This window comes from Poecile atricapillus, chromosome 3 (assembly GCF_030490865.1).
Source record: "Poecile atricapillus isolate bPoeAtr1 chromosome 3, bPoeAtr1.hap1, whole genome shotgun sequence".
Taxonomy (NCBI): domain Eukaryota; kingdom Metazoa; phylum Chordata; class Aves; order Passeriformes; family Paridae; genus Poecile; species Poecile atricapillus.
In genome coordinates, this window is record NC_081251.1 from 29,482,186 (window position 1) to 29,502,138 (window position 19,953).

At 36.3% G+C, this 19,953-nt stretch overlaps 1 protein-coding gene across 7 annotated transcripts in view; it reads left to right on the forward strand.

The window, feature by feature from the left end:
* Positions 1–19,953, forward strand: part of COL19A1 (collagen type XIX alpha 1 chain) — a 186,383-nt gene that overhangs the window by 113,815 nt on the left and 52,615 nt on the right. For all 7 annotated transcript variants that reach the window (XR_009277161.1, XM_058834718.1, XM_058834720.1 and 4 more), the window contains 2 exons: positions 7,112–7,165; positions 15,172–15,225. Coding sequence is in view for 6 of the 7 variants with exons in the window: in XM_058834718.1 (XP_058690701.1) it covers positions 7,112–7,165; positions 15,172–15,225 (108 nt within the window). In the remaining variant the exon portion in view is untranslated. The remainder of the gene's footprint in view (positions 1–7,111; positions 7,166–15,171; positions 15,226–19,953) is intronic.

Here is a 19,953-nt window from a genome sequence, read left to right on the forward strand (position 1 = left end):
GGGGTTGCTGCTGGAGCCAGTACAGTAATGAGTGTCCTCATTAACAGCCTGGACAATGGGGCAGAATGCAGCACAGAACTGGGGCAGAAGAAATCACATGAAGTTCAACAACAGCAAATGCAAAATTCAGCATCTAGGGAGGAATAACCTCAGGTATGAGCATACATTGGAAACAAACTATCTGGAGGAAAGCTTTGTGTAAAATTGTCTGGACAATAAGCAGACCATGAGCCAGCAGCTCATCCTTGTGGCACAAAACAGGCCACAATATCCTGGCCTGCATTTGAAAGAGCACTGCCAGCAGGTCAGGGGAGGTATCCTTCCCCTTTGCTCAGCATTGCTGAGACCACCTCAGGAAAGATACAGACTTCTTCAGGGATGTCAAAGTGCAGCTGGAGAAACTTCTGTGAAAGGAGAGTCTGAGAGCCGGGACTCTTCAGCCGGGAGAAGGCCCAGTGGGAATCTAATCAGTGTGTAAATGTCTGATGTGAGCGTATAAAGAAGAGGGAGACACATTCTCCTCAGTAGTAGATGGTGACAGGACAAGAGGCAATGGGTAGGAAATTAAAAAAAAAAAACAAAAAACCAAAAAAAAAAACCCAAAAAAATCCCAAAGAAACCAAAACAAATTCTGATTCAGGTTGCCCAGAGAGGCTGTGGAGCCTCCATCTGTGGAGATATTCAAAAGCTGAGTGGACACAGTCCTAGTCAATTGATCCTGCATGAGGACAGGGATTATACTAAGTGATCTCTAGTATAGTATAGATCTTATACTAGTTTCCTCCAACCCAGACAATTCTGTGGTTTTTATTTTACTAGCTCTTATTCTCAACATAGCCGCCAAAAAATTCATTTTTATGGATTAATAAAAAAAAAATAAATTAAGTCTTTTATATGTATTTAAACAGATTATTTCTCCATCATGGTGGTTTCCCTGGTTCCAGTGGTGAATTGGGTTCAAGCATTTAAAAATCTTTCTACAATACCACAGCCATATCCTTGACTCTGTCTTCCTTGGGATGTTGCAGGTGTCCTAAAGTAAATATTTTTGAAAGAACTTCCTTATTTCCAATAGTTGTGTTTATAATACCAAATACTTCACTTAAGAGGAAGTTATTTTAGCACTATCTTAATAATAAATTAAACACCTCATAAAATTGAGAATCTGTTGTCATATCTAGTATTTCAACATTGATTTCGCTAAAATTACATGTTTGGAGGAACCCTGTGGAATTGCAATATTTGCCTCATGTTAATAATCAGTTTACTCTCTGAGATTACAAGTTTTTCTAATCAAGCATGAATAAAATTAGTTTGACAGAGTGGAAAATCTTCATAAATAAATGGATGGAGAGCTGTTAGATTTTCTTAACATAATTATTTAGAGTGGCAACAAACAATTTAAATTCAGATTGCATTTATCTGATTTGTAGAACTTAAATATTTCTTTGACATAATTTGTTTTCTAGTTCAGTGAGTTAATGTTGCACTTAAACAATTATAAAACAAACCTTACAGAACAACGATAATGTCATCACAGGTCAGCCTGCTGGCACAATGCAAAACATTTTCTTCACAGCTAAATCTCTGGAGTTTTGGAATCTTTTAATCTTCTCATTCCTTCTTGACTTTGATGTAAGTTGTTTTTAAACATTCAAAGCTCCAATCTGATTTCATCTTTAAGTTAGAGTTCTGTATGTTCCTTCACTTCGACATTTAACAGTCCAAAAATCCGTAATGTAAAACAGTTTTTCAGTCAGAATGTCTCTACCTTGAAGTACATATCCAGTAAACTAGGATACAGCTTAAAAAATATTTCTTTCTCCCACTTTGGCATTTAAAAATGGAATGACGAGGTTGTAATTTAGGAGACTAAAGGCAGATTTACCAATTAGAAAAGTTCTGGTTTTTCCCTTCTTAATTTCCATTGTAGAAATTAAAATCTAACTTTTAATGGAATTGCAGAAATGGTTTAACTTTTAAGAGGCTCATTTGGAATTTCAGATTCTCTTCCAAATACTCTAAATACTAATATTTCTTTTAGTGTCTTTTAGCCAAAGGTATGGAAACATGAGAGAATAAGAAATTATATCTGAAAATTAAAGTATAAACTATCTAAATACCGTTGAAAATATTTCTTTGATTTTGAAGCAAAATTGAGCTTTTATGGATACACTTGAAAAATTGTGTTGGATTTTGTCTAGTGATTTGTTGGCAAAAGAGGTCATGGCATTCAACTTCTTGGCATTGCTATGCCTGTTTTAGGACCTTTTTTTGTTTGTTAAATTAATTTCAATTTTATCTAGTCTGGCTAGGCATTCCATTTGAGCATGCCACAATGAAGAAACTAGAGATTTTGTAAATCATTCCTAAAATTATTCTGGGGACCCAAGACTGAGTGCAGGAATGCTTCTGCATTAGTGAGGAGCTCCCTACTGACTTTTCTCCCAAAGCAGGGGATTAGGTGTGCTCTATTCTTCTGTGAGCCGTGTTTCTGTGAAAGGTTTTAGTGGGGTATGATGAACAGACTTGCACTTGATTTCACAAATGGCTTAATTTCTTGCCTTCTGGCCTTATTTCCTGTGATTTTGTTCAGGTTTAACATCTAATAATACAGAGGTTAATTTGTAATATACTGGTTACCATAATATGTCCTCAAGGCCAAAGTTAATAGGACGGAAGAAGGGATTGCACATTCAAATCCTAACACTGTATTACTGAAGTTAACGAGGTTTCATTGTCTGCAACTTAGATTTTCAATTTAGGGGAGAGAATATTCCAACTCTTGCTGGAGTCTGAGTTAGTGTAGGCACTGGAACTTGTCTGGCTGCTTGGTGACAGCTTTGGGCATCTGGAGGAACAGTTTTTTAACTGCCCAGAGCTCCATCCGTGTGGCTGCGTTTAGGTTCCCAAAGTGTTGACGGGCATCTGTGCATTGGGCACCATGAGACAGGGGTCTTTAACTCCCCACCCACCTCTTGTTTTGGTAATACCTGTGCCTTTTTAAGTCTGGTTTTTAGGATTAACCAAGAGAATCATAGTTTAGTTTGGCAAACAAATTACATAAACCTCATTAATTTTGCATAACAACTATGATAGTTAAGACTTTAAAGCCCAGATTTCTACTTTCTCTGGAACTAGTTCTTGTTTTGAAATATGCTGATGTGTTTCAAGAACCACTAATTATCACTTTCCATTGAAAATTCACATGGGTTTATTCTAAGAACTTTTGCCTTCATATTCAAGCATAGAGTCTTTAAATTATTAATTCCATAAATCATGTAATGTTCCTACATAACTGCTTGATTTTATCCTTAAATAATCCACAGTTTATTTTAAAACACTAGGATTAGAGATCTTACTCCTCTAAAGTTTAGGGAGATGTGAATAGATGGATATGTCATGATACAGCAGGGAGTTACAATACAGATTTTGAATTCTTGGGCTGTGTGCTGGACCTGCAGCAGCACCCAGGGGCAGCAGTCAGAACCAGAGCACAAAGCCTATGGAGGGATGGCCAGAGTCTCTCTTCTGAACAGCTTTCCATCTCATGTCAGGCAAAGCTCATCAAGTCATTTCAATTCACAGAAGGGGCGAAGGAAGAGAGGAATAAAGAATGCAACTGACCACATACTTCTGCTAGGCACTCAGCCGGGTTTCCTGAAGCACATAATCTCTCATTTACTTTTTTGTTGGTATTTTTACTTTTTTTGCCCCTAACCACGCAGTAGTTATTTGAATGATTTGTCATTTGAATGATCTAGCTGAAGCCTGTCCTTAGGGAAAGAGGAAAGTAGCCTGCTGTACAAATTAGTTGAGGGCTGGCATTTCAGGAGTGAAGGGAACAACATACAATATCAGTAACATTTAGAAAACTTCTGATCACATTGATTGGCAGCAAAAATATAAGCACTAAAGGGAATAACCAGCAACAGTTTTGGTCTTCTTCAGGTATTCCAAGTAACATTAGACAACTTGTTGACACCATGTATAATTTTTAAGAGAATGTAGGTGGTATTGAATTTTTTATTTAGTTAAAGGAACAATGTGATGCCTAGGACATTTATTTATATTTTGAGTGGTTTTATAACCTCAATATTTGCTCCATGATCTAAGCTAAATAAAGGTAACAGGCCTCCTATGTGGGCTGTCAGCCCAGTGCACAGCAGAGTGGCACTAAATACGGCTCTCATGGGGCTACCAAGACCCACTGCTGAGCAGGAGCTGGGTACTGTGGCTCTCTGCTGAGCCCACTCTATAAACCAGAGAGGGCACTGAGATGTTTTTCACTTCTTTCTTGCCAGAAGGATGACTCAAAATCAAAATGTAAATATTTAGTCATGGTCTGGCTCATCGTCTGCTCAAGGCAACATCATAATGGGCTTGTCAAAAACATTCTTCTAATTGTTTTAATTACCCTAAAAATATATGAACTTTTTTTTTTTCTTACACTGTTACTATAGTATATATTTTATTTTTTTCCCTGCTGATGCTGACAAGTCATAGAGAAGCAGGAGTGCTGACAAGTAGGTGGAGCTTTGGGTATTCCTAACATTGAAGTCTCTGTATCTGAAAGGCATTGCTGAAAGGTAGTGGCCTTTCATACATTTCTGTACTAAATTTAAAATACCAAACAGTTTATGAAGGTGCTCGGAGGCGAAAAAATAACTTTTATTACTCTATAAAAAGCTTATGCCTCATACTGATCTGTGTGGTTGTTTTACATGCAACATTGCATAATTGCTAATAATACAACGATGATTAAAAAGTGGGACAAATGTTACTTCTGTGTTTCACTGGGTATGTGTTCTAGTAATTAATAAATGACAATTCTTTTTTTATAGCTGTTTTTTATTTTTTCAGAAAGTTTTGTCTTTGTTATGTCATAAATCACATTTTAGTTCATCTTGTAAACAGAGATAAAATTGCCTTCCCAACATATTCCATGTTTTCCTGTGTAATTAACACCTCGTTCACAGTTGTGTCTGCCAGTCAAAGCCCTGTCTTCTTCATCCTGACACTTCCTTGATACTTTGTTTAGACTGCTGTGACTTTAAGTGTCATCCTCAGGATACTTTAAATAAGTTCAAACAGGAAAAGGAAGGTGCTTCAAGAAGTCAACACTGTAGACCATTATAACTCAGAGGGACTATTTAAAAAGTATGGAGCAATATATCTTTGTTTATTACATTATTAACTCTCAGTCTTTTTTTCTACTTTCTAAGGGAGGTTTACTGTTTCTTTTTCCTTTAAAAGAAAAGTCAGGAAATATCAGTTTCCACCTGTAGAGTAGAGTAGAGATGAGTCCATAATATAGATGTAGCTAGCTGCCACCCCCTTTGCTTGTGCACATGTGCCTTTCCTGCTGCTGTACCCTGTCAGACTTGCTCAGTGCACTTCATCAGTGAGCTGACCAAAGTCAAACCCTGGTCCCCCTTATCCCAGCTGAGATCCCAGCTCCAGCTGGTCCTGAGGCTGCAGGGACAGTGTTACCAGCACAGAAGCAGTAGGGGCCAGTACAGCCTTGCGCCCAGTCTAGGCACATAGTCCTGTATTTTGGTTCTGAAAATTTACCCTTAGCTGGCCCAGTTAGAGCCCTGCATGTGCAAGTACTGGTGGGATTAAACAGCTCAGCACATAACATATGTCTCAGCTAGTTAAGACCCAGGAATTTGGCACTCCAAATATTCTGAGGTGGTTTTGTTTCACGCTGCCCTTAAAACACGCTGACTGACTGAGGACATTCATAAATCCGTAGTAGCAGTGTACAAGTTGTGTGGCACAACGAAATGACTGGAACACATCCACAAAGTCTTTGTTCTGTTTCTTCTTCAGCTTGAAGGCCTTGAGATACCCACCTCTCTCAGAAGAGTCCCTGGCTTCTAGGCAAGAGGTTGCTCTGGAGAGCTGCAAGGTGTGAGGGAGAGGGATTTTCCACCCTTGCTGTCCTCCCCTCAGCATAGATCAAGATTAATGAAAAGCAGATCATGAGAGGGTTTTCCTACAGATCAGTGCTCTTACCTGGAAATAACAAAAATGGATTACATTTTCTGTTCCTAGAATACTTCTGCCGTCTATGTGACACTGTTATTTAATAAACTACAGAAGCAGGCTTAGAAGTAGGGAGCATAGCTTACAGAAATATCCCTATGTGTTAATTGTGAGCTGTCAGCCAGAATTTTCATTTTTTCATTTTTTAAGCCAAGACTTCGGCAGGACACCCCCCCTTAATGCTTTAACATTAATTTACATTTGCCATATGCAAGGGAAAAGTTTACTCTTAATGGATATAATATTTTTTTTCTTTGCCCTTTGTACCTAGATATTTAGTTGTTATCAGCTGTGTTTATAAAAAATGTGCATCAGATTTCAGCTTGACAATAAAGATGTTAATTCCTGTAAATTACTTCCATTTTTATGTTGATCTTCCTAAAAAAAAAAACATATGTAAAAACAGTTGCTCATACAAACTCTGTACTAAAAAATTGTAATAGTTACATATGCATGTGTTTTTAGAAACTGAGTTGAAAGTCTCCCTTAAGTAGACTTTTATGGACTTTACATTTTAATGCAAATGATTTTGCATGTGCATTATATATACACAGATGGTACTAATTTCACAAAGAAGGTGAATTGTTTTTGCAAAATAATCTCTGGCTTTTTTGCTCATTATCACATCCCAGAGAAGAAGGGTATGTGTGTTTGTTAATTGAAGTATACTGCACATGTGTACTAACTGTGCAAGTCAGACTGCTGCAGCATAGTTTAACATCTCAAGCTCCAGTGTATTCATACAAATATAATTTCTTTACACCTCATCAAGATACTTTGTTAATAAAAAGTACACTCATATTTAAGACAAAGCTTTAAAATGTGACATTGTTACCAGGATGGGGATAAAAAATATAGTTTGTTATAACTATTAAAAGCAATCCTAGAACTACTCAGATAGTATTGCAGTGACTGAAACAGAGTACTCATTTTGAATGGGCTTGATTTTTTTTGCTAATATGTAAGACAATAAATCTTTTCTTAAAATTCTTATTCCAAATCAGTTCCTAACCACAGCATTTATAAATGTCTGTTGTAATTTTTTATTTTTTTTTTCCAGGGGAGACGAGGCAAACCAGGCCTCCCAGGAAAACCAGGGCCACCAGGACCTCCTGTGAGTAACTAACGAGGGGAATGGGAAATTTTCACTCTGTCCTCAGACATTATTAACTCTTTCATAGCAGGTTACTGGATCAGAATTATAGTTGAAAATAATTGATCTGTGTATCTGCTGTATCAAACATCTACTACTGGTAGCCTTTTGTTGCAGCAAAAATTAAAGGACTGGATCCACAAGTAGGAGGGACTACACAGGAGGGAAAGAACAAAATGGAAACTTCAGCAGAGGAAGCAGAAATTGACATTTCAAAGAAAGACTGGCCATGTATGCTAGCTGTGAATACTGTGCTTTCATTCCTTTTGCAAAATGCGTGATGCTCTGTAGAAGAAGGGATAATTTCTGTCTCGGAGGGGTAATTTGAAAGATGAAGGACTGTGTGAAGCATGTGCCAACTGTCTGAATGATGGGGAGGATTATACCCAGCACTGGAATGAGCACTCAGCTGTAGTTCAGATGAGTTGACTGAAGAATTAAAAAGATTAGAAAATACATGACTTTATGAAAGGATTTGTAATATGAAGAACTAAAGGGTTTAGCTCAGATCTAAGAGGTTTGGGATTTTTTTTTTCCTTCTCTATTTTTTTAAAAAAATGTAAAGAATTTAAAATTCAAGTCAGGCATGAATGTATATTAGTCTTCAATGAAAGCAGCCTTTTTTTGGTAGAGGAAGACTCAGTTATATTTGTAAAACTCTCTGTATATTGTATTGTAAAAATGCTATTATGTGCAAATACAGAACAGCTATTTGTGGATTAAGTAAACATCTGCTGCTTTACATTCCTAATATAAAACAAAAAAATTATAATCCCTTCTTTTGCTTACCTGGCTAGTGATAAAGGCTAGTGTTTTATGCATCTGAACATTTGATTCATATGCTTCAACTTGATCTTATATGTAGAGAAGAGAATAACGCACTGCTGCATGGGATACAATGAATAAAATTAAACAGATGTCAGTCATCTACCCTCATCCAAACCAAAAACTGCATAGATTTCATAAATATTTTTTTCTTGCAAAATGTGTTCAGAAAGAGGCATTTATGATGGAATTCATTTATCCTGCATAAAACCAAAGAGTTAAAAATCCCTTCCTTTCACTTTCTTCCCCTGCACAGTCATACTGAAGCCTTGCTTGTTTGAGTCGTTTGCACAGTCCTAATGCTAAAATGGTATTGCAGATTGCAGGAGAGCAAACAGGAAAGGAGTGATGCATAATCTTTCTAATACAAGTGCCAAATATAACCTTTAAAGGATAAAAAAGCAAACCATAGCAGAGGTCAATGTTAGACCTAATCTACTTAGCTTTTTGTGAGCTAGTGAAAAGCTGTTTCTGTGTTACAGATTTCTGCCATCCTAGATTTGCTGGCAGGTCAGGCTTGTGAAGATGTATGATCGTTGACAGATATACCAGAAATCTTGAGTGGAAGCTAAATTGTGCTTCTATTACTGAGACGTATCTCAGATTTTCTTACAGTAAGTGGAAAGATCAACTTTGTCAGCATGGCAACGTCACTGCAAGGAACTCTGTATTGGGTTCTGTAGCCTAGTACTACATACAGAAAAGCATTCCTTGAACAGCCATGACTTACATATTGGTTTAAAGTATTTGTTTCTGCTATAATAACTCTCTTGATGCACTTCTCTCTTTGGATACAGCTATACCACCATCTTGTGTTCCTCTTCCAAGCCAGAACAGAGCACGGAGGAAAGGCATACTCTAAAAGCAGCAATGCCTGCTAACACACATTGGCAGGATCCCCATATTTCAAGTGCCACAGCTTGTATGCACCAAAAAAAAAATCTTTAGCAGGATCCATCATTCTCCCTCTCTTTTTCAAGGCTCAAACCATATTCAGTTTTGCCGTGCTTCCAGTTACCCTTCTCAGTTACCTGCAGATAGGTTGCTCCATAAGTACAAAGTGGTTAAAAGATTGATTAAATATGTAAAAATTAGATTCTCCAGTATAAAAAAGTTTGGGTTTTGGCTGATGTTTCAAAAAAATATGAAATTTGTTTTCGAGAAAAAGGAGATTCAGTCATTTATTGTTAGGGTAGCTACAGCATGCAGTCTTGTAATGCAATTAGGAAAAATGGTATGACCCAAAAAATGTACCCCTGAAAATGCAGACTTGTAAGTTCTTTCCCTTATCTTGTTCTCCCCAGTTCCCCTTATTGGTTGTGTAAATTTCCCCACACCCCTTTCCCCATCCTGAAAAAGGGGTGCGTATCGATACCTCTTCCTCTTTCCCTCCTGCCATCTCACCCCAAAGGATCCCTAAAAATAAAGCTGTGACTGCCATCTCAGCAAAGAGAAATAGCCTTGATTTTAGGGTCTTCTTTGGAAGCTAATCTACCTCCCCTGCCTCCCTGGCCACTGCGGGGTGGACAGTGGTAGCAGAGGGGCAGGGGACATAGTAATAATAGCACAGTCTGTGTTTGAAATTAATGAATTTACTTAATTTATTTATCAGTTTATGCCATGATGTATTTAATTTAGAAATTAGAACAGTCAAGTGCTCAGTAGTGACAATAAAGAAAACAAAAAGAAAACACAAGAACTGTGAGAAAGAAATATATTACTTAGGGCATTTATTATAAAGGGCAGTCCTAATAACAATGTGTGCATATAGGGATTTGTAGGGAAAAGACTGCGGTAAAATCAAAGAAAACTGGAAAGTTACAAAAATTCCAGTCAGCATACATGCTGTGCTTTCATGTGAGAGGAATGTAAAAGCACCTTCTAGCAGTCAAAAATCTACTTGTCGTATGGCAGCATTTAAAATTTTTCTAACCTTCTCTCAATATCTCATCTTTTCTCTTTTTTTTCCTAACATAATTTCTTGGGATTTTTTTTCAGTAAAATTAATGCTTGGTGTGAGTTTCTAGTCCCTTAACATCATCTGCATAGCTTTGGTTAAAAACCTGTATCACTGTCAGAAACATAGATTGATTGGCATCTGGTAATGGAGCTACTCAGTTAATGTGAAACAAGCAAGTAAAAGTGGGATTTTCTATGAAATTTCTTCCAGATATCCTTTATTTTGTGTCATTTTTTCCTTATTCTTTATTTTATATTATTTTTTTCTCTTTGGAGCAAATCCTGTGCTCACAAAAGGCAAGGAGACAATGAGGATTTTTATTGATCAGCTATTTTTGTAAACCTATGGAATACATTCCTCCTTTGATTATTTGTTTAAAGCCTATTACACATTATAGGCTCTTAAGGTGTTCTTTGATTCCCTTCTGGTTCACAATTCGTGCTATGCATCCTTGCTGTCTGATGTTGTTTTTGAGTACTGTTCTGTTATTTCAGTGCAGGAGAGCCGAGATGTGTGTTCGCACCTGTCTCTATCCAGCGGGTAGTAGCAATTTGTGCTGAATACAGAATCCAAGTAGAGCAGCAGCTCCCTCTAGTGCTTTTTTGACCCTTTCTCCACTTCAAAAGCACCTGGATAGCGTTGAAAAGCTTTTGTTAAACACACTATTCACTTTGCTTTCACAAGCATTCTGAAAATTGTGATTGTAAAATCAATATCTCTGTACCCTTCAAATGTATTTTATGTATTTCCCTACTTCCATTTTCTTCTAAAGTCTTCTGAGAGACTGCTCTCAAATGCTGCAACCCTGCTCAGCATGGCTTTTCACTGAAATTGAAATGCTGATTTTATGAAACAAAAAGAATTACTATGATAATAGGATGCTATGAGGTTGTAAGAACAGCATTTTGATCAGACTGCAGAACTGAGATGATTGCTTTCTTCTGCTATTTCTGCTAACTAAAAGTCTGTAGGATTCATCAATACAGACGGGGTCCCCAGCAGACCACAGCTTGTTTTGCATTATGTGTAACGCATTGACTTTCTAGATTCCACACCTTTTCATTTTAAAAGCAAATCAAAAGATCACAGAATGAGCAAAATTGGAAGGGATCTCTGTGGGTCATCTGATACAACCTTTCTGCTCAAGCAGGGTCATCTGAAAGCACAGGATTGTGACCAGTTTATTCTTGAGTCATCTTCCAGCATCATTCTTCCAGCAAAGAAGACTCTACCACCTCTCTGGGTAGTCTGTTTTGCCATATTGTCACACACACTGTATGAAATGTGTCTGACCTTGGTATCCTTGACCTAAGGATGTACAGGCCCAATTCTGCACTCTTCACTTAGGCAAAGCCCTTTTATGGTCTTGGGTTGTAGAATTACTATCTGCTTCATTTTGTGTAGTGTTCTGTTAAGAGGAGATAATTTATTTTTCTGTTTCTTCTACTTGGAGAATAGCTGCCTGGTGTCTGTCACTGTGGAGGTCGGGTGTTTATTTATTATTTATTTATTTTTACCTTGAAATTAATCAGCAGGTATACCTACTTACATAGATGGGCTAGAGAACGGAAAAAAAGGAGTTTTACTCATTTCTCCGTTGAGGGTTAACTTTATCTTTCCTGTCCTAGTTTTCTCTGTCTCTACTGGAACTGTTATGACTGGAGGAATTCCATTTCTCAGTAGCTCCCATTTTAGTGATTTAGCTTGTTTTTAAAATCAGCAGTGCTAAACCAGAGTTGTGCTACAGACTTGCACCAATATAACAAAAAAAAAATTTAAAAAACTCTTTGAGGTGAGTCTGACTTTTGCCCAGTTGTTCTTTAGTAGAAGTGAAATGTTATCAGAACTGGTGGTTTGTAAAGGTAAGAGACATGAGGACTGCCTGTTCTGGCCAAATGCAATCTTGTCTAAACTACCTGTGGCAGAGGTGGGAAAGAAAATTAGGGTGTGCTGAATCACAGGCTACTAAACTGTAATTTTTCATTCTCTTAAACTGATACATCCACAGCTAAGCTGCTGTTTTCAACCATTAGATGTAATTGATTAATTTCACAATTGCTATGGCTTTTGAAGGTCATCCTTCAGTTTATCATTTACCTTTGCAAGAGGCTGAACTTCATCTTTTTTGTCTTCTCAAGTATTTTTGCTTGGAAGATGAGCTTTTTGTCCCTCCCTAAAGTTTTAAATTAAAATCAGGTTTCATTTTTGTCTGTGTTGCATGTGATGCAGTAGAGGAGTTCACTTGAACTTCTTCATTTAATTACATTTACTTTTGCTCTTGTGATTCAATACATATGTCAGTGCCCCCAAACTAGTTATCTTAAGTGGCCAGCACTTCACCTTGGAAATTTCATTTCCTCTGCCTCAGGAAATACTGTCATTCCTCTAGCAATATTTTGGAAGTGAGTGAATGTTATCGCTTAATTACAATAAAGAAAAAATCAAAGCAATGGTAAGTGAAAATTGTCAGTAGCATTTCTGGTTTTCCTGGACTTTCAGCTGCTTCTTAGAAGAATGTTGGAAATGCTTACACTATAGTGTGGGAATGGCTGGCAAAGGTTGGTCATATTGCTTGTTTCTATGCATTAAGTTTTTTTATCCATATCAAAATGTAATTTATTTCTTACGTCCTATTGTGGCAGACATCACGTTTTCATCATTCTTTCCATTTGCTCTTTGGGATAGTTATACAATATTGCACATCTGCCCTGGTGAGTTTCATGATGTTTTGCATTAAAATAAACAGAAAAACAGTGTCTTGTTTTAATTGGCAGGTCCCAATGTGAAATACAGGGACAAATTAACTGTATTGAGTCACTTGCAGGCTGTGTTCTCTGAAATTGCCTATATTTGAGGTGCAACCAGTGCAATTTACTTGTTACCCATTTTATGCATGGACTGTGAGATTGGGTAGACTTTTTCAACAGTTTCATCTTACAGAAATGCAGATGAACTATAAAAGTTAAGGGAGGAAAATGCATTGTAAACCTGAGTAATTTCACAGTTTGGAGCTATTTCCCTTTAAGCACCTGTGTTTCTATTTCTGCTTTGTCTGTAGAAATAACATCTGAAACCTGTTTGCAATTTTGGGAAACAATCAGGACATGTTTTTAGTTCTTTTCTTATTCATACAATTCTACTCTCTGTGTGCTTCACTTCTCTCAATTACACAATTTGATATGAGAAAAAAAAGGAAACCCTGCTCAAGTGAGGTTCAAAGTGGCAGATGTTCAAAATTCCCATTCAAAAGCTAGAAACTGCTGGTACAATAATTCTTCAACTGTTGTTAATTTCATTGCTTCTCCTCTTTCAAACCTATGCTGCTGGTTTTTTCTTTTTTATCTGTAGAGACTTCAGAGTATCCTGTGCAACTATATTAGGGTAGTGAAGCTGTGGAAGAAAAGAGACTATCATTTAGGCAAAAAAGTCTTAAATAAAAATATTTTCTGTTGTCGTACACTTATTTACTAGTTTTTATTATAGAAAAAATTATGGAAATATAAAATTATTAAATTTATGTCAATTTTTGGAAAATGGAAACACTAAACTGGTAGTGCAAAGGCTGTAGCATCGCCAAGAATTCAACCCAAATTCCTAAAGTTTTCCTTGACTGTCATAGTCATGAGACATGCTGGGGATTTTTAAGGATATGTTTGTTTTTCAAAACTGTGCCAATGTACTTTTCATCCTGTCAAAAATTACTTATTTATGTACAAATAATATCTGAGGGTTTGGGGTTGATGGCAGATACAGCATTAAGTTCTTCCTGGGTGGTGTGGCTGCAGCAGTTTCAGTTGTGGAAAAACAGTAAAAGAAGTGTGGTACATGACGTCAAATGCAGAGGGAGAATAAGTTCTTATTATTGCCTCCTTGCAGGTTTTCAGAATTCTCCAGGAATTCTGGATTCAAGGATTCAACACAGCAGGTTTACATTGTTGACATTGAGATGTCTGGGCATCGTCATCATACTTCAGTCCCAGTTCTGAATTGCCAGCTTTATTGATATCAGAGTAAAAATTCTGCCATTAACTTCAGAAATCAGAGTGGAGTGAGATCTTAGTGAAAACATCATGACTATATTGATCTTATTTTTAACATAAATTTGAAGTGACAACTCACTTTGAAATAGCATGAATGTACTTTTGTCTCTTCCAGTGTAGAGAGAGAGGGAGTGAAACACCTGAGATGTTTCATGTGGCTTCCAAATTTTCCTAGTATCCACATTAAGAGAAAAGCTGCAGAGGGTAAATTGTAATTATAAAAAGCCACAGAGGAGAGTTGCTCTTGTGCCCTTGTCTGTGTTACATCCAGGTCAATCAGGCTAAGTGACTTACTTGAATATATTGTAATCGTATTGATACGGTCAAATGTTTCTTAAAGCCATCATTAGTGCTTGTTGTTTATATTGCATTATGTGAGAGCTTCAACTCAGAGTAACTACACTAATTTGTAAATTTGAATGAGTCATAGTTCATAAGTTCTTGACTGTACTTTCTGTGTTCTGCTCCATCTACCAAAATTAAAAATCTCATTGAGAGCATGTTTTTTGGCAGAATATGCCTAAAAATAGGGGAATTTAATGTCCAAAAATGGTTTCTCCCAAGCACATTTTTCAGTGTTTCTGTCCTAAATGTTTGTTTGATCAAGAAGTTCCTTTTTCGGTCTTGAATTTCTCAATGAAGTATGTGGGTTTACGTAAAAACTTGCAATGCTAATAAAACTAGGAAGTTAATATTCTGGAGAATTCTGTCTTTTCTCAATTTCACTTCCTGTACTCCCAGGTTAAAAACCTATCTGTTTACTTACACTAGGAGCTGCTTCTGCATCAAAACTTGTACTTTGAGTTAGTGGAAAGAGTTTTAAAATGCTGGAGAACAAGAATGTTGTTCATATCAGAAGGGATGTATATTAAAATTGATATGGATTTCATTTCTGCCTTCTCTGACTGGCCAATTCACTTGACAATAATTTGCTGGTTTTCAAAATTCAGAGATTTAAAAACTGATTTTCTTCTTTCTCTGAGCCAGAAAAAAAAGAAATAATGAAGTTACAGAAGATAATTTACTGTGCAGTAAAATAAAAACCAAAAATTTTTTCCATCCCCATTGCTCTTTAAATACAGATATGCAAACATAAAATTAGTTAAATTAAAATGACCTTCTGATCTTTTTTTTCCATTTAGGGTCCTTCCGAACTAAAAGGAATACTGGATTCATTGAACAAGCATTATAATGAGGTATGGAGATTTGATTTGGTGTCTCTGTGGCTTTATGACTACGTAGTATTTAAGGTAGAAATGACTACAGTTTTGATCCCTGTGAACCACATTCCAAATTAATTCAAAAGATAATTTCGTTCCTGCCCCCTTTATGCATTCCATTCCAAGTTTCAGTCCACACTCCAGTCACATACTTGCTGTCAGCTATCTTGCTGCCATGTGTCTTGCCTCCCATCCATCTTCTACTTGCTTGTTTTTGACTGGCAAAACTCAAAAAGAAGATGTATGGACCACCTAGCTGTTAGTGTGAAGCACCAACTCCCCATTTCTAAACCTAATTGCTTTAAAGGGTACTTCACATTTCTTTCTTGACCAAGACTGTTATGATCCTAAAAATAAAATAGAAAGACAAGGAGGCATAATTTTGAGAAGATCAGCCAGCAGTCCATGAGAATTGTCCTTAGGTTTGTATTATGGACTAATAAAAATACTGCATCAATTATAAAACCACCTGCAGCTAAAAGAACTTTAAAAAAAAAAATTAAATCACATAGGATTGTGATCAACTTGACAGAGCTTTTACATTCTTGCTGCAGGTATTTCAAGTCATTTAAACTGTGGTACTGTCTGCCACTGTATGAGAATAGAGAAGTTTTCTTAATTGATTTGGGAGAATGTAACCTCTGTGGTCAGAAAACTATTTCATTCAAAGATTCATGATGCACTATTACAGCATTATTTCCCCAGTACAGTGGTTAATGTGTGTATCACAACTTACGTCATGCAGGTCAAGCCTGGAGGGAATTAATTTCTCTTAGTATTAGAATGCATGAACTATAAAGAGGACGTGTATTCAGGGTATTTTTCATATATAACATTCCCAGATGAGTGCTAAAAGCTTTCCTTGAAGAGGCATTCTGGAATTAAATTCATGTCCAACATACCTTTCCATCTGCTTTTATCACCAAAGTGATTTCACTGATATTAATTCTGATATTTAACACATTCTAAATCAGTATATCACCTTAGAAACATGTATTAGGAATTAAGCATAGAGAATTTTTATGCCTAGAGACTTAGTTTCTGAATTTGGTCTCCAGTTTCATATATATATGTGTTGAAGTTTTATATATTTTGGTTCTCATGTATGGATGCTAACTATGAAGCAGGGAGCACAGTGCCTGTGGAATAGCAGGCCGCATAACTTTCTCAGTCTTGCCTGAGAAAGTGGCCTGGGAAATCATAAGGAGGAATTAAAACAATCCTCAGAGATAGAAAACAGCCTTGCAGGTGCTGTTTGTCTGTTCCTTGTTTTCTTGCAAGAGAAGGTCGAGGGGTGGTGAACCCCGCTGACCAATGATGGTGATGTGTTCATTTACTAACCAATAAGAGTTTTACTTTTCTGTACTTTCACGTATTGGTCTATAAAAAAAGATCTGAGGTAATAAACCAGAGAGAAAATTCTCCTGTTCGACTCCCAAGAGAGTCTGTGTCATTCTTCTTGCCATTCCCAATAGTGACACTCATGTTTGGTTTCCTTACCAGTTTCTTTTTCCTGCCAAAGGGCTTTCACTGATGCCAGCACTTTTTCCTCTATTGATACCATATTTATTGTAACTCATTCCCCACCTCTGCCTTATCAATCTCTTTTATCCTGATAGTCCTTTTAAGGTTAATTCTGGAAGAGGAAACACAAACAGTGACAATCTCCAGGAAATTATGCACATCTGTGTCCAAAAATCATGTTTCTTATAAGACCGTAAGAATTCTTAAGGTGGCTTATATTTTCTAATTAACAGTATTCTGGAAAAAAATGTAGACCAGCTGGTATGTGTCTATAAATTAATTATCTTTTAAATCCTGGGTAGCTTACCAATTTTCTTCTTCCTTCAGCTGTCTGGTTTGAAGATTTTAATGACTCTATCGTAAGCAATTAACTGTTCAACAAGGAAATGCTGTTTGATTCCAGATGAAAGAGGAGTTGGCTTTCTGATTCAAATAGAAGGTTCTATGCATGCAAACTTTAAATAAATATTCAGACCCTCCTAGAGTCAACTCACATCTCCAACAACAAACATATTAATTCTTATATATTTTATGATGGGAATGGAATATTCCCATTCAAGGACAAGACAAAGAGATCTTCAAAGAAAAGAAAAGCTTCTCTTCTTTGCCCTTTGTTCATTTAGGCAGATGTATGTAGCAGTAATTTCTCTTTTTTCCATACTGTTACATAGTATGACAGAAGCTGATTTTGTCCACAGCACCTTGGAGACATTGGGCAGTCTTTCACATTCCAGTGAATTTGAAAGTATTGAAAATTTGCAGTTTGCCTCAGTTATTTTTATTGGTAAAATGAAATCTGAGTTATACTCTGTGCGTTTTGAGGTTCTTTACAGCACAGGGAATAGTGTCATTTTCCATCCTTTTATCCATTTTCTCAAGGATGTCACAAGGTATTATTTCAGTTTCGTGTTAAAGTGTTTAGCAATTGACAACATTTTAGTAGTTATAGGTATTTTCACACGTATTATCACCTGAGGTTATTAGTGTTGCTTGTTTGCATTGGTATTTCTAGGAACCATGAGAAACTGATACCAAGAAATGGGGCGGCTCTTAAGACCCATCAAAATTAACAGTGTTTTTTCTGTTTCTCTAGCTTCTCTGTTTCTTATCAGATTATTTTCAATTTTTCTGATTGCTGTATGGTAATTTCTGATTGCTGTAATAAGTATTGATAATTTCACAATGTATTTAAATAATTTATTGCAACCAGGGTTTTTCCGGGTCAGCATCAATCACTTTATCAGAATGATTTTTATGGAGGCTGGAGTGCAAGCCTTTAAAAGCATAATTTACTTGATCCATGTATACAGTGGAAGAGCACTATAAGTACAAATTCCGATTGCAGCAGCAAATTCTGCTGAACAGTAAACCAAGATCTGCAGTCTTTCTTTAATGAAGGTGAGAGGAACCTGCCGAGTTTAAGTAGCAGCATTGATCCTTAATGGGGTGGGAGACAGTGATGGATCATTACTTCCCTCATTCTTCCTGTGTGCCTGTTTTTACATGTGACTATTTCTATATTCCTTTTTATTATGTCTTTTGTGTTTTCAGCATAAATCAGATTCTTTGCATTTTGTTCTCTTCTTTTAGCCAATAAACTAGTTCTGCCCTGTACTGTATGTTACATTCCTTCAGAGATGGATAAATAATGCTTCAAGATTTGCATTTATATACACTCCAGCCTCTGTGATCCATTGCTTGGGCTTTCAAGGCCTCTGTCATCCTTCTTACCAGTTTTCCATATGTAGATATAAGGTCATTTAGCTGAACTTGCTTCTAAATGTCTTTGGAAAGGGCATATATATCAGTTTAATCAAAAATGGTCTTCAACACATAAAATAAACCAAAACACAAATAAATTGAAATTACAACACAATCTAGTCAGGAAATGTTTCAGAATCATTACAATTAGTAGTAATTTTAGACTATTATGAGATAATTCATTATTAACTTCCTAAGATTTTTTTATTGCTTTGGTGTGTTTTACTTACATTTGGTTGTAAAGAGAAAATTACCTATAAAAATGCAAAGCATATAAGGGTAGTTATTTGGCCTAATAGCCTTGTTCTTTTTTTTATTTATTTTTTTTTGCTCCATATATGCAAAAAAAACCAAAAGTACAACTCAGTATAAATCGTAATTTATTGTGTACTCATGGTAACAGACACCTGGATTCTCAGTCCAGTGGTAGTCAACTACTTCTCATCAGTACTCAGGTATCTGGGTATCTACCTCTTGCTCTGAAGCTGATTTTGATAATTAGGATCCTAACAGTGTTACAAACCCTTAACATCAAGGAAAATCCATCAGGGAATTAGGATTTCTAAAATAATTCTTGGGTTTTTTTTCAATTTATATTCAGTTACCATCTTCTGAAAATATTAACATGGTGTAAATAGCACATTTATTCATTGTGATGTTTTCCCATGTTAGAGCTATGGATACTGGAACATGGCAAGGGAAGTTGGTTTACTTAGGATTCCTGCTCACCCCAGTGCCATGTGTTCTAGGACTGGGATTTCCTAGGTCTTTACTGGATCTCATTTTTCAGAGTTATTGGGGTTTTGGTTTTTTTTTCCATTGTCATTGCAAAAAAATTCATGTTTCCCTTAGGAAGTTTGACTTTGTGAAAAAGAAACCATTTGCTTTATATTTTATTTTGCCTTTAGCTTGTACAGAAGAGTAAATAAATGCAGTGCAGTAACAGCTGAGCAAGTATACAACCCAAACCTCCAGTCCTTGAATCATTCTTTAAGAAGCAATGTGAGGAGCCTGTTCCCTCTCCTTTGTCTTACAGCTGTAATAGACTTAAATTAGTTCTACTATTTTTTGCATTTCATGGTGCTCAAAAGTAAAAAGCTTGTTCTTTTTCATAGAAGTGAGTTGTTTTTTTCTTTTCTTACATATTTGAGAAATGTAACAATGAGCATAAAAAATATGGTCTTTGTGTTGAACTTTAAAAAATCATATATTTGCATGGCAATAGTCAACATAGACATTTCCCTTTTATGCTTTTGTTCATCTTTTGCTAGTGTGGCAGGAGTGTGAATGCATGGTAAAGGATGTGTTCTGCAATACAGTACCAGTTGTTCTGCATAGGCTTTTATTATTATTCCTTTTCTAGTAGTAAATTAGGACTTCTGAATTTACAACTGGTAAATTGCAATAAATTGTTACTGT